General features: G+C 36.8%; 1 protein-coding gene across 1 annotated transcript in view; it reads left to right on the top strand.

Annotated features, from left to right (window-relative positions):
* CNTNAP4 (contactin associated protein family member 4) overlaps positions 1-15,633 on the top strand; it is a 598,489-nt gene that overhangs the window by 421,384 nt on the left and 161,472 nt on the right. Inside the window, exons 10-11 of the mRNA XM_069088042.1 lie at positions 4,291-4,462; positions 14,556-14,662. Coding sequence (XP_068944143.1) covers positions 4,291-4,462; positions 14,556-14,662 — 279 coding nt within the window. The remainder of the gene's footprint in view (positions 1-4,290; positions 4,463-14,555; positions 14,663-15,633) is intronic.

Genomic DNA, 15,633 nt, shown 5'->3' with positions numbered 1-15,633 from the left:
CTTAAAGGCTTATTAAATAAATGAATGGTAATTAATAAAACTGTTTTGACAATAAAATTTGATATAGTACTTCATAGTTTCCAAAATTATTTTCTCCTAAGAATATTCTGAAAAATATTATGTGTAATTCTTGTAGGAAAATTGATCTGGAAGAAAATTAGAACAACATGGTGTTGGGGAAGAAAACTAATTGTGTTGTTTGAGTATTAAAAGTAACCAAGTAATATTCATATTTCAGGCCAAGCTAATAATGATTTCAAACAGTTTCACATATGCATATATATACACATTTATAAATACACACACATGCATATTATATCTATATGAATATATGTATAATAAGATGACCTTTTCTCCGATTTTTCCTATGGTATTCATTAGAAATGCCTGACTGCATAATTTGTTTCTTCGATAGCATCATTCTTCAGAGTGTATATTATCCCCATTTTATTTCCATTCATTACATTTACCCTCATCATGTTGGTATTGAAACTATTCTTGATTCTCTACAGAGAATATTCAAAAGGAATATGACATAGAAAAGAAAACATAAAACACTGGTCCACTTTTCAAAGGCCTGTGTTAATATATGTGATGATATTCAGTAGTTTATTTATGCAGTATTCTTTTGTTGTCATTTTCTTTTTTTAATATCTAGAGATGGAATCTGTCTATGCTCTTGATTTAATAGCACTTTCTAAACCTTGTGATTTTCACAGTTCCTAAAAGAAATATATTCTCTAATTGTCTCTCTCATTTTAAATCTACTTGCAAGTAAATTTCTGTCTCTTAGACAGCATGGTAATTTTTAAAACTTTTAATTTCTAAGATTCATTTTTATTTTATTTTTTAAATGCTTTATTAACTTCTGATTTACTTCGTTCGTTTCCGCCAGATTTTGAGTTACACATTTTCTCCCCGTTTTTCCCCTACCCATCCCCCCAAAACAGCAGTCCCACAGGATATCCCCACCTCTGATCTGCTCTCTCCCATATTTTCTCCCATACCCGTTTCAACTTTTCCAGTAGGGCATGGTGGATCTCTATATTTTCCAATTATATGTAAAACAATATTGATAATAGTATATATATATATATTTAGACATTTGATTTTAAAACTTTGAATTCCAGATTCATTCCCTTCCTCCCTTATCACCCACCCTTACTGGGAAGATAAGCAGTTCAGTATAGGCTGTACATGTGTGGCTAATGCAAAACAATAACATAGCAGATATATTGTAAAAGACTGACTATATTTCCCTCCCTCCTATCCCACATCCCACTTGTTCTATTCTCTACTTTGATCCTGTCCCTTTTCAAAAGTGGGTGCTTCCAACTTCCCACCCCCCCAGCCTGCCCTCCCTTCCATCATCCCCCCTCACATCCTCTCCCGCCCCTATTCTCCTGGAGGGTGAGAACCCCTATTTAGTGTGTATTTCCCTCCCTCCTCAAGCCAGATTCAATAGGAATAAGGTTGACCCATTCCCTTTTGCCTTCCTATTCTTCCCCTCCATTGTAACCATTTTCCCTTGCCTCTTCTGTATGAGATAGTTGCCCCACTCTGTCTCTCCCCATCTCCTCTCATTATAGCCCTCTCACCTCTTAATTTCACCTTTTAAGTATCATCCCTTCCTGTTAAATTGGTCCCGTGCCCTCTATCTATGTATACCTGTAAACATATATACACACATTCACATATGTATTCATATGCCTGCATACCCTCATATAAAGACATATATATATATGTATATATATATATATATATATATATATATATTTCTAATCCCTTCAACTACTGAGAAAAGTTTCATAAGTTACAATTATTGTTTTTCCATGTAGGAATGTTAATAGTTCAACTTTGGCCAAGTGGCTCAGCAAGCAAGAGCACCGGCCTCAGTGCCGGGATGACCCGGATCAAATCCGGGCCCAGACACCCAGCACCACACCCAGAAACAACAACTGGCCATGCAACCCTGAGCAAGCCACTCAACCCCAATTGCTTAAAAAAAAAAAATAGTTCAACTTTGATAAGTTCCTTATGATTTCTTTTCCCTGTTTACCTTCTCATGCTTCTCTTGCTTCTTGTATCTGAATGTCAAATTTTCTATTCAGCTATGGTTTTTTCAGCAAGAATGCTTGAAAGTCCTGTATTCCACTGAATGACCATATTTTCCCCTGAAACAGGATACTCAGTTTTGCTGGGTAGGTGACTCTTGGTTTTAATCCCAGCTCCCTTGACCTCCGGAATATCATATTCCAGGCCCTTGGATCCCTCAGTGTAGAAGCTGCCAGATCCTGGGTTATCCTGATTGTGTTTCCACAATATTCAAATTGTTTCTTCCTGGCTGCTTGTAATATTCTCTCCTTAATCTGGGAATTCTGGAACCTGGCTATAATATTCCTAGGAGTTTTCTTTTTGGGATCTTTTTCAGGAGGTGATCGGTGGATTCTTTCAACCTCTATTTTGCCCTCTCATTCTAAAACATCAGGGCAGTTTTCTTTGAGAACTTCCTGGAGGATGCTTTCCAGGCTCTTACTTTGGTCATGGCTCTCAGGCAGTCCAATAATTTTTAAATTATCTCTCCTGGATCTATTTTCCAGGTCAGTGGTTTTTCCCATGAGATATTTCACATTGCCTTCTATTCTTTCATTAGATCTGTTTAACAGCATCTTGATTTCTCATAAAGTCATTAGCTTCCATTTGCTCCAATCTAATTCTGAAGCAATGATTCTCCTCAGTGAGCTTTTGAGATTCTTTTTCCATCTGGCAAATTCGACTTTTTAAGGCATTCTTCTCCTCATTGCCTTTTTGAGCCTCCTTTGCCATTTGAGTCAGTCTGTTTTTTAAGGTATTATTTTCTTCAGTCAGGCTGTTGACTCTCATTTCATAATTTTCTTGCACTGTTCTCATTTCTCTTCCCAATTTTTCCTCCACTTCTCTTATCTGCTTCTTAAGGTCCTCTATGGCCTGTAACCAGCTTGTATTTTCCTTTGAAGCTTTTGGTGCAGGAGTTCTGACTTCACTGATTTCCTCCTGTTCCATGCCTTGCTCCTTCTTATCCCCAAAATAGGAGTGTAATGTTGGAATCTTCTGTCTGCTTTGTTTCCTTTGCCTGCTCATTTTGCCACTCAATGATTTGACTTTTGGGCTTTTTGCCACAGTAGGACTCTGCCACCAGACAGGGGAGTTTTTGTCCCAAACGCTGGGGTTTTCTCAGTTGCTGTAGGTATTAGATGGGTGCCCTCTCTGAGGTCTCCACACGCTCTGGCAAGCTGGACACACACCCCAGGACCTCCACCCTAGGCTGCAATCCAGATCCAAGCAGGTTAAAGCAAGAGCGATGACCCCTCAGACTGGTGCTTGGTCCCCCTACACTCTGCAGGCCAGGAGCTGAAGCCACCACGTGGCACTGGCAGGCTGTGCTGGTGTCTCAGAGGTTTCTCGCTCCGGGGGTAAAAGCCACGCACTCCCACTTCCTGGGTCCCAAAGTCCAGACAGCACTGGCCTCTCACCTTGTCCTTCTCATCTATGTATTGATAAATCTGGAAACGGCCACAGCTGCTGCTGATCTGGAGTCCCTCTGGCTGGCGCTGGTCAGGCCCGCCCTGGGGCTAAAGCCTCGGCGTGGGGCTGGGCTCGGCTCCCAGAGCGCTGCGCTGGCCGATTCCTGCCGGCCTGCCGGGCTGTTCTCAGCGGGAGGTTAGCTTCTCTGTGTCATTTTGTGGGTTTTGCAGCTCCAAAGTTTCTTTAGAGTCCCCTTTTTACATGGATTGGGGAGGGTGGAAGCCTGAGCTGCGGGAGGGTCGTGCTTCTACTCCCTAAGATTCATTTTTAAAGTGAAATCAAGCTTTGCCTGAATTTAAAGAACACTGATTCGATTCCTTCCAGAACTTAACACAACCTTTTCTTTGCAATTTTCTAACTTGGGGTGTAACAGTTATAATGCTAGGAAAGTTTATTTTCCTTGCACTTTTATTTACATTATTTGTTAAAAATGGAAATGTTATTACAAAAATCAAGATTTTTTTCATCAACTTTCAATCTACAGAGGGAAATGAGTGTTTCTTGTCATAAATCTTGTCTAATAATGTTTACTATAATAATAATTAGTATAATTTTCATTGTTATCACTATTGCTACTGCTAATAGTATAACAGCTACTTATTACAACTATTACAACGACTACAACTACTTCAACTACTACTACTTCAACTACTACTACTACTACTACTACTACTACTACTACTACTACTACTAGCACTACAATGATTTTTCCTTTTTTATATTCAGGTTGTCCTAATGCCAGCTCTGACTCCGAATGTAAAAACCCTTTTGGTGGTTTTCAGGGATGTATGAGACAGATTTCCATTAGCGACAAAGTTGTGGATCTGATTTTGGTACAGCAGAGCATCTTGGGGAATTTCAGTGACCTTCAGATAGACTTATGTGGCCTTATAGACAGGTAAGGGTAATCTTATATCTTTATTTTGAAATGTTTTTTTTAAGTACTTGAGATTAGAGAAAAAACTTAATGGATGGTAATGGAAACACTAGTCTTTGTTTTCATTTGGTACAATGTAAAATGGGATATTTTGATACTCATATCAAAAATAAGAAATTAAGATCTTCAGTTGGATAGAAAAGATTGCCTTTAAATGAAACTCCGTCACAAAAAGAGAATCCCAAACACTTCCTTAGAGCACATTGTAATATGTGCTGATATTTTGATGTTAACAATGTAAATACTTAGTCCATAAAATGAATGAGTGATACAATGATAGTTAGAACGTATTTTGCTATATGCTAAATATTAGGAAGTTAATAATTTGGGAAACAAGCCTCTCTAAAACTGAAGTAAAATGTTTTTTTGGGGGAAGAACATACACAAATTTATATATTACCTCCACTCCATGAGACTTAATAGTTTGTACTGAGACCTTGTCTGTTCGATCTCCAAAGAGGCCACACCTGCAATTTCATTTCCATGAAGGATAATTCATAATTATGGGAATAACTGTTTTTATATCATTCTAATATAAAGCCTCAGCACCTAATCATTACCTCTCCTTATTTCCTTACTCCCATGTCATGCTTCCTACAACATAAGATTTAATGAAAAAAATTTTTTAAAAATATAACTGCCTTAGACAAAAAGTAAGGGTTACTGAGGAAAAAGTCATACTATATATTCTAAAGGAGTGGTCAAGTAGACTTAATGCAGAAAGCTAGATAAAATACTGGGGCAAAATACAAAGGGGCCTTCAAAGCTCGGTTATTTTCCAGTCTGTTATATTGAACAGTAATAACTTGGAAATATTTTAAATGAAGTCACTCAATCTTTTATGATAATCAAACATTTTTTTAAAGGAACTATACAGAGAAAAAAAAGTGACACATGATACCATTATTTTTTTTTCAAATAGAATTGTTTGTATGTGAAAAAAAATCAGTCATAAGAGGGAAATACAGGGTGTTCCAAAGTTTTTAGTGCAGCTGTAAGGTATTAAAACTTACAACTACTTTGAAACTTTTGGGGTTCAGTATATCAAATATTGCATCATACCTTTAAGTTAAGCAGTTAAAGTTTACCCTTCTTAACCTGTTATATATTAAATATTGATTTTAACCTTGACAAAATTTAATAAGACTAAAAATTTACAAATCATTTTATTAATACATATATAAATTTGCACATATGTACATACATTTATAAATAGATTATTTTTAAAATGAGATATTTTCTATAAAAATCAGTGTTAAGTATTCTCAGGTATATCATTATAGCATAATACTCCCAGATATGGATATTCCTTTAATTTGAAAGAAAATTTTCTAACTTAACATGAACAATAGATAAAGGAAATATTTAGTCAATAATTATAAGTATTTTTGTATTATCTAACTAATTATTGGATTTACTATGCATGAATGTCTATCAATAATGTGATTCTGTGCTGCTGTTCTGGTAAGAAAAATTATTAGTCCCTCTTACTTGCCATTAACCCATTTTAGTGCCACCCTCCCACCCCAAACGGCCACCAAACTTTAAAGACTAGCGTATTTCTCCAAAATCGCTTCCTTGGATCTTCAGTATTCGTCTCCCCTGCTAAATTACTCATTGCCCATAGGAATCTCCTTTTAAGTATTCTTTCTATTCCTTGTAAAGTTGTAAAAAGGAAAAAGAAAAAAAATGAGTCTCTCTCTCCCTTTTTCCCTTCCCCTTATCATACACACACACACACACACACACACACTCACACACTCACACATGTCTCCCAATTTCTTCTTCCCAGCTGCATTCTCAATACATATTTTTAGCAATCCCTATGGTTAAAAATCTATGATAATTTCTGACTTAAGGGACAAAATAAATGTATAAACAATGAAATATCAACATATTAAAAAGAAAAGACTTTTCCTTTACCCAAAGTAAAGTACTTCAGTTCCAGATCTACCACCAACCTCCTGAAAGAATGAGGTGAGGGAGCTTAAATAGAGAAGTGAAATAAAGAATCACTGAATTGGAATCTGTAGTGAAGGTTTGTGTGTGTATGTGTGTGTGTGTGTGTGTATTAAGTTAATGCTGAATACCCTCTGCCTTAGCATGAGTTATACTTAATCCACTCATACATAGTTGCTCACACAGTCTTGGTCCCCTCTTGTCGTCATGACTCCTTCCCCAATTTTTACTCTCTAGTCTACACTTCTCCATCGCTAGCCTCATATGATTTCTCTCCTTCTCTTTCCCATGATCCTTTTGAATGGGAACAGGTATTTGTCAGGAAGTCTGGCCCCACTAATCATAGGACTAAGTAAATCCCCAAGGGTAGAAAAGGGAAATGCTAGCTATGTGGTTGCCAAGATAGCACACAAGTAGAAAGATAAATTTGGGATCCATTACTATTTAGAAGAAAAATGGCCAAAATCCATGTCTCATCAAGTTTCAGCCATAATGTAGTCCTGGATTTTTTAAGTCAGTGTAAATAGAACACAAATTCTTATAGGTTCTAATAAACTCGGTGTTTAGCTATTTCAGTTATGTTAATCTCTTCATGACCCCTTTTGAGGATTTTCTTGGCAGAAATGCTGAAGTAGTTTGCCATTCCCTTATCCAGCTTATTTTACAGATGAGGAAACCTCATTTTACTGAGGCAAACAGGGTTAAGTGACTTGCCTAGGGTCTCACAGCTAGTAAATGTCTGAGGCTAGATTTTGACTTGGGTCTTTGTAAGTCCAGGCCCAGGTTCTCTATGCACTGCACCACTTAGTGACTCCTCTAACAAGCACAAAGAGTTTCAAATATGATCTTCACTACAGATATGCTGTAGGTAGACCAGCCTAGCTGTGCAAAGAATCATATATAATAAATTACTTGACCTCAGACACTCAAGACCAGATAAAATTACAAAAAGTACTTTAGTTCTTTGTGGCCATCTTCTGTTTCTGCTGTGATGGTGGAAGATGGATGAAAAAGGCTCAATGGGTGTTTTTTATTTTTTGCTTTTTTTTTGAGGGGGGGAAGGCAGGGCAATTGGGGTTAAGTGACTTGCCCAAGGTCACACGGCTAGTGAATGTTAAGTGATTGAGGTCAGATTTGAACTCAGGTCCTCCTGACTCCAGGGCTGGTGCTCTATTTACTGCACCACCTAGCCACCCCAATGGGTATTTTTAACAACAGATTTTGACCCATATACAAATAGTAATTTGTGAGATGTTTATCCAATAATTAGTATATAGAAAGACTACTGGAGAAGCTAAACTTTTTCCATATCTTTATTAATTGCTTATAGTTAGATCAAAAGCTTAAAGGGCAACAATCTCTATCACATTTGAAGTGAGAAAGAGAAGAATCTATTTATATATCAATAAGTTAAAAACCAAGTTTATTGAAGCCAGTGGTCTCCAAACTATTTTAATGAAGAACACCTATAAGAAAACAGACAAATTTGAACACATAACTTCAGTATGTGTGTATTTACTTATTTCTATATTATTCACACATGCTACTATCCTTATTTTTATGTACATTATAAAGCTTACACAAAAATGGGAATCTAAAAAAAGGATGAGATGTAGATGAAATAATGTTTGATACAAGAGTGAATAGAGAGTTGCTGCAGTTTATTGACTGGTTAAAATGTTCATGGCTACACTTTGGGACAATCTCTTCGGCAGCTCTGTGGGCGATATTTGTCTGTCCTTCATCCTTGAAGAGGGCCAATAGCATCAGGAAGATGGCGGCTTTATTGGCAAGTGACATGGATTTAAGTGATGCAGGCTTGGACAGTAATCAGCCTCTCACCTCCACAGTTACTGGGGGCTAGTGGCAAGATATAGGTCATGATGACTGGTGATGACCCTGGATCCAGTAGGAGAGCTTGGCATTTTTAAACTAAGGTCTTTCCCAAGTCCCAAGACACCTGAGTGTCTGAGGCAATGCCCGATCAGTAACTAAAGGGGAGGTAAGAATTGAGGCAAAAGATGACCTAGTTTAATTTCATAAATATAACCATGAAATAATCATATGAAAGATAGATTGGAGTGAGGAATGCCAAGTCAGTAACCCCCTGCCTCACCAACCTTTCTCTGGAGCTTGAGTCTGTCATTATAATAATATGAGTAATTATGGCTTGAGTTGGCTGTTGGTCATGTGGGGAGAGAAAGGGGATAGATAGGAGAGAAAAAATCACAAAATTTGGCAACTAGTTTAATATATGGGGTCAAAGAGAGCATAGCTAAGTGGGCTATAGAGAATGCCATAAAAGCAATACAGAACTTCAGAAATTTAGGGGGTTATGGGTGACAGATGATGTGATGTTGTCTCAACCCATCTCTACCTTCTCAGTCTTTATAACTTACTTTAACCCACCCATAATAAAAAGAGGGAGGCAATGCTCTTACTGTCATGGCCACAGAGAATAGAGCTAATCCCATTGCTCAGGGGCAGTTCCCATATTCCAAAGGTGATCTCGCAAGAACAAGGTGAAGTTATGAATGTGTATGGGGAGGGAAGTCATATTTCCAGAGGCACTAGGATGCCATTGCTGTGAGGTGAGTGAACAGCTACAACATGTGTATTCTGAGGAGAGAAACCCCAGCAGGAAAGGAGAGAGATTGTGTGGGTGTGGTTTTAGAGACAAGGGCCATGCCAAGCAATCAAAGGCAGGGCAAGTGCTAGCCATCTTCTCACCTTCCAATAGGTTAATAACAGATTCTTGGGATCAGATCACGGACCCTATGGAATTATGCTGTGGTTCCTCAGGGAACCCCAAATACTACTCTGGTTAAAACGGCTTAAAACAACTAGCTGGCTCTTAGAAATGGAAAATGGATAAAAATTATTAATGACAATTATCAGGGCAGCTATGTTGGATACTGGGTATAGTGGTGGACCTAGAATTAGGAGCTCCTGCGTTCAAATCTAACTGCAGGTACTAACTGTGTGACACAGGGCAAGTTATTAATCTGTGTTTGCCTCAGTTTCCTCTTCTGTGAAATGGGGATAAAAATAGCACCTATCTCTAGGAACAAGTAAGATAATATTCATAGAGCATTTAGCACAGTGCCTGGCATATAGTAAGTGCTATATAAATGTTGGTTGCTATTATTTTATAGGGAAGATTAACCATTTTAAACAATTAAAAGACAAAGCTAATCAAAAGAGCCAAGAAACTTCATCAGCCAGTAAATACAATCTCAGTGGCAAGTCAAGATAAATGATAGCTAGGGGCTAAAACAGTTTAGAGAAGAAACTTATGCGGGAACCCCTACAAAGGAAAACAAGAAGAGATTATAAACACAAGTGCACACACATGCACATGAACACACACACACAGGGACGGAAGGGAAAACAAGCTTCCAGGAAGCTTGGCGTGAGGCAGAACTGAAATAGAATATTGCAGGAGGATTCATGGAATGAGAACAAATAGAATTGAAATGGAACTGATTTTTCTATTGTTACTGACTCATTAATTTGATGATGGAATGATCACAGTTGTTCTGCACCCACTCTGTGCCAAATGAGGGAAACTGAAAGAGGAAAGTATAAGGAAATGAGTGGGGACAGCAATTAGACCTGGCCAGACACAGCCAGAAGAAAAGTGCAGCCAACCATGCTTCAAAGACAGTGGGATGTTTTCATGGTAATTCTCAATTGGGCTGGACACTGATATCAGTTAGTACAATCTCTCATTTTACAGGTGAGAAAACTGAGACTTGTTAGGTGAAATGGAGAAAGTGGCATTCCTTAGGTAGTGAGTACCTTAACTAGAATTCTTAAGTCATGTTTAAGTATGTCATTAATAAAAACATGAGAAATGAACTTTCCTCAATGATTTTTCTATATCTATTGATGTAATAAAGTAGTATGTACACTTTAAAAATATATATATTGGAGCAGCTAGATGGGTCAGTGTGTAGAGCACTGGCCCTGGAGTCAGGAGTACCTGAGTTCAAATCCAGCCTCAGACACTTAACACAAAAACTAGCCGTGTGACCTTGGGCAAGTCACTTAACCCCAATTGCCCTACCCCCCTCCAAAAAAAAGCAAAAAAATTATATATATATATATATATATATATATATATATATCAATTGGGTAAAAAAAAAAAAGATTATATTTTAAATCTCTTCTCCTAAAAAGGGCAGCCAGGTAGCTCAGCGAGTAAGAGCACTGGCTCCAGTGTCGGGATGACCTGGAGATTGAATCCCAGGCTCAGACACTTAGCACCACACCCAGAAATAACTGGCCGTGTAACCTTGAACAAGTTACTTAACCCCAATTACTTTAAAAAAAAATCTCTTCTCCAACAAACTGTCTCCTATGCAAAATCCCTTAAAAGATAACAACAAAGGGGACTTTATTCAGAAATCCCTTTATCAATAACAAATAAGGAATAAAGTAGGCAGCCATTTGTTCGTCAAATATGTTCCCAAATATCTTTTGGAGCACATTCTTTGCAAGGTCATGTGGGAGCTGGAGTCCCTATAGATGCTGTTGTTTGGGGATGACATCATGGTGGTTGCACTGTACCTTAGAACAGTATAGGCCTTCTTGCATGAGTTCCTCTTAGCTACATTCTCACTATTCCTTCCCTTACCTCTGCTATGAACTCTCTGTTAACAATTGTGTTCTAGGCCTCCCTTTTAACTTCATTCCCTTTGGCAGAGAAAACTGTAACTAAGTAAAAATTGAGCTCTACCTTTTCTATATCAATAATATATTATGGTTCATTCCACCCCGAGCAACAATTGAAGAAGTAGATTTGGACCTCACTGCCTATAGAATATGGTATCAATCAATGCCTTAGGATTTACGAGGAGGAACGTTGCTATATTGTCTTACAAGTGAGACGACCCGGGTTTGAGTCATAAAAAAGTGTAGCCACTGACAAGTCACTAACAGGAGTCTCATTTTTTCTCTCCATAAAATGTAGATAATATTTGTAGTAACTATTTTAATGGTTATTTTAAAGAAAGCATTTTGTAAAATCAGCCTAAATAAATAAGGACTATTATTATTGCTATATCCAACAATGTATCATGTTAGTAATTACCTCCAGTAATGTCATCGAATACTGTTTTTGGAAAGTGAATAGTGTTTGCCTTCCATGACTCACATCTTGTACTTGTTTGGCTGGGAGAAGAGGGGTATCACACTTGTGATTTTTATTTGTGTTGAAAACTCCCAATGTAATGCAATTGTCCAGCTTATTTAATACTTGATAGCCATGGGGTGTCAGCTGAGGCACTCGGACATTAAATCATTATTTACCAGAAACAGCACTTGAATTAATGTCTTTCTGTTTTTCTCTTCATTTGTGGGTTTGACTGGATGGTGTCTCAAGCCCCATTCAGCTCCCTGATTCTGTTGTGTTGTGAACCCATTCTGCATCCTAAGGATCATAATTCCCCCCCTGAATTTTTGGAGAGTTCTGTCTTAAACTTACTGCTCTCCTATTTCTGAATCCAGTTTCATTACTTTTCGAAAGTCAGAATGAAACATGTCCATCTCTAATCATTTGCTATCTCTTTTCTATCCTTTATAATTTATACTAATCTTATTTTTAATGCTTACAGTGAGTTAGCACTCATATCTTCAGGTACTTTCACCTATTACATAATAATCTTCCTGTTCATATTTCAACTTGCCCAAAAGAGCCAAGAATTTTCTCATTATTTGTTATCCTAGACTTAAATTTCTCATAGCCATGTGCGTTACATCTTTTCTTTTTTAAAAATTATTTTATTTCATTAAAAAGGTGGAATCAAGATAGGAATTGAGTGGTGCAGTTTTCTCTGTCTCATATTAAGGCTCCTAGATGGTGTAGTATATAGAGCGCTGGATTTGGAGTCAGGTACGCCTGAGTTTACATCCTGACTCAGACTCTTACTAGATGAATAATCCTCAGAAGATTACTGAGTCTCAGTTTCCTCATCTGTAAAGTAGGGATAATTGTAAAGTTTGTGAGAGTCAAATGAATGAATGTTTATATATTGCTTTGCAAACTTTGAAACACCAAATAAATTCCAGCTATTATTATACCATATTCTTTCATTCAGTGATTATCTATACCTTTCTTTACTGTCTTGTTTCAAATGTCACTAAGGAAGCCATTTTTCTTTGAGCACTGAATAAACTTAGTGGATTTGGCCTTCCTCATACTATTCATGTAGATTCATGCCATTCCTTTACATATTGGGTATGTATTCTCCTCCCCCTGACCTTCAGTTCATTATTTTTAGAAGAAAGATTTTACAGTTCTGTTAAGTTTAATTGTCTCCTAATGTGATGATTTGAAGGATTCTATGTAGTTTAATTTTCATTCATTTCACCTAAGCTTTCCATTTTGTGGCAAACATTACAAAGACACATTGGGATGGAGAAGGAATCAATATAAATGAAGATAATGTAAATCACTTAAGATTTGTGGATAAAAGTCCTTCTCTGATAGCAATGAAAACCAGAGAGAAAAGCTTTTGGAAGACAGAGGAAAAAAAGCTAGTTAGTCATGTTCTATGAAATGACTTAGATGACTTATGTGAATGTATGGATACAGATATATTTGAAAATGTACCTGTGCTGAAAATAAGTAACTCAGTTTGGTCTTGTAGTGGATAAAGTGCTGGATATGGCCTGAGGAAGTCCTGAGTTCAAATTTGCCCTCAGATACTCTCAAGGTGATGCTATGAAAGTCATTTAACTTTTGCCTTTCTCAGTTTCCTTGTCTGTAAAATAGGGGTAAGCAGAATGCCTGCTTTTCAGTAGTTTTATAAGAATAAAATGAGATAATATTTGTAAAGTACTTTTCAAACCTCAAAACTACATAAATGCCAGCTAGTGCTATTAGCTATTATCAAATCTAATATTTAGTGATATTTAGTGTGTCAATAGTATTCATTACCTACATATAAGTAGCACACATATACATATATATCTACTGGTTTTGTTTTTAATTTATAAAATTTAAATTTAAACTCTGAATTATGAGGTGAATGAAAACTAATCTATCTTGTAGTTTTGGAAAAAATACAGTTAAAGTATGAAAGATCATATTTACTAGCAAGAGATAAAAGGTAAAATTTTAAGCTATTCCCAGATGTACTAGAGCAATTTGCTTAAATCATTTTCAGGTTCTGCAAAACAATATTATAACTGTTCTTTTTCTGGGTTATTTACTGAGTCTTCATTTTTAAAAGCTTATTTGTCCTAGCCTCACTTCTCCTGTTAACCTGTCATTGATTAAAAATATATTTTAAAAGATGTGACAATAGTTTGAATCCCAGACTAAATTAAACTTTTAGTTTTATCAAAGGAAATAGAATACTCTCCTTCTTTGGAGGTCATTCAAAGTATAATAGAGTCTCACCTCACCAGTTTAACTGGTTTAATTGTAGTCAGCACTTTCAAAGCTTTTATTTCAGCAGGGAAGAGAAGCTGGGGAGTTAGGAATGTTATCTGAAATCTCAGTTACTCATCTCTCCTAAGTTTCCAAAGAAACTAATCCTCTCTGGCACATATTATCAGTTTGATTTTGTCCAAGTGTGACCCTAGTCATTTATCTAAGGTTATGGATTAATTGGCCATCCAAAATCCTTCTCCAGCTTATGGAATTATATGGGTAGTCTTTTTCTTTTTCTTTTTCCTTTTTGTTTCAAATCATGCAGTAACTGACAAAAGAACACTATTTATATACACGTTTAACATAACAAAGCCGTATCCTATTCTTTGAGCAATTGATATTCCTGGTCATATATCCAATTAATTTTGTGCTGCTTATAGAAGCGATCCTCTGATAGCAAGAGAAGAAAGTATATCTCTCGCCAATACATGATAATAAGTAGTTTTCTGATGACTTTATTAATATGTAGAGTGGTCGTATGATTAGGGAATCTTAGTGACAGGCCCAAAGATTATTAGTCATCTTTCACTTCACTGGTTATGATACTGCTGCTGCCCTTATACTCACACTGGAATAGTCATAGTCAATAAAGCCAGGTCTAATTTTGATTACTGAATATGGGAAGATAGTAATTATATTGGCTTCTCCTTTTAGGTGTTTACCTAACTATTGTGAACATGGTGGGGAGTGCTCACAATCATGGAACAGTTTCTATTGCAACTGTACCAATACTGGTTACATGGGAGCTACTTGTCATTCCTGTAAGTCCAATATATTTGCTTATGCCTGCTGGTGTCCCAATTGCCATGGTTATCACTATTGCTTTTTGTATTGTTCCCTTCTATGTAACCCCATGATATGTATTTGTTTCGGGTTTAAAGAGTATGTTTGTGCATACGCACACATATACACGTCTTTCCTCTTTGGACCCTAAAGTCTGTGCAGTCATTTCTTATCATCCATTCATTCATTCTTTCTTTCTTTCATTAAACATTTCTTCTGCTTATCACCTGTGTAAGTCACTTAACTTCTCTGGATCTCAGTCTATAAAATAAAGAGTTAGACTAGGTGAAACTTGAGGTCCTTTATAGATCTGAAACCATGATCTGTGGCAACACTGAAAGCATAATAACAAATAAGCTATAACATCTGAATTCAAGGAGTTTACAACCTAAAAGGGGAAAATAACACATGCATGTAAGTATAATTTAAAATATGGCAGTAACTTTTACTTAGTATCATAGACCTAAATCTGTAAAAGACCTCAGAGTCCATCTAATCCAACCCCCTCATTTCACAGATGGTAAAACTGAGGACAAAGGAGAGAATAAGTGACTTGTCAAAGAACAGACAGAGAGTATGTGAGACAGGATTTGAACGTTAATGCCAAGAACTAGTGATTTTTGTTTGCTGGTTGGTTTGATGTAGTTAACTGTCTAGTTAAGTAGGGGTCAGAGTTGGAGTCAGAAAAACTTGAGTTCATTTCTTGATTTGGACAGATGCTGGCTTTATGATTATGAGCAAGTCATTACACATCTCATTTCCCCCAAAGAAATACCTAAGCCTTTGGGCGGCTAGGTGGTGCAATGAATAGAGCACCAGCCCTGGAGTCAGGAAGACTGGAGTTCAAATGCAGCCTCAGACATTTGGCACACTTACTAGCTGTGTGACTTTGGGCAATTCACTTAACCCCAATTGCCCTCCCCCAAAAAGCAAAAAAAAAAAAAAAAAA

This window comes from Petaurus breviceps, unplaced genomic scaffold (assembly GCF_028583685.1).
Source record: "Petaurus breviceps papuanus isolate PSGF00001 unplaced genomic scaffold, PetGlider_PUasm1.0 183, whole genome shotgun sequence".
Lineage (NCBI taxonomy): Eukaryota > Metazoa > Chordata > Mammalia > Diprotodontia > Petauridae > Petaurus > Petaurus breviceps.
Note: the sequence above shows the minus strand (reverse complement) of the source record. Positions and strands in the feature narration are given on the sequence as shown.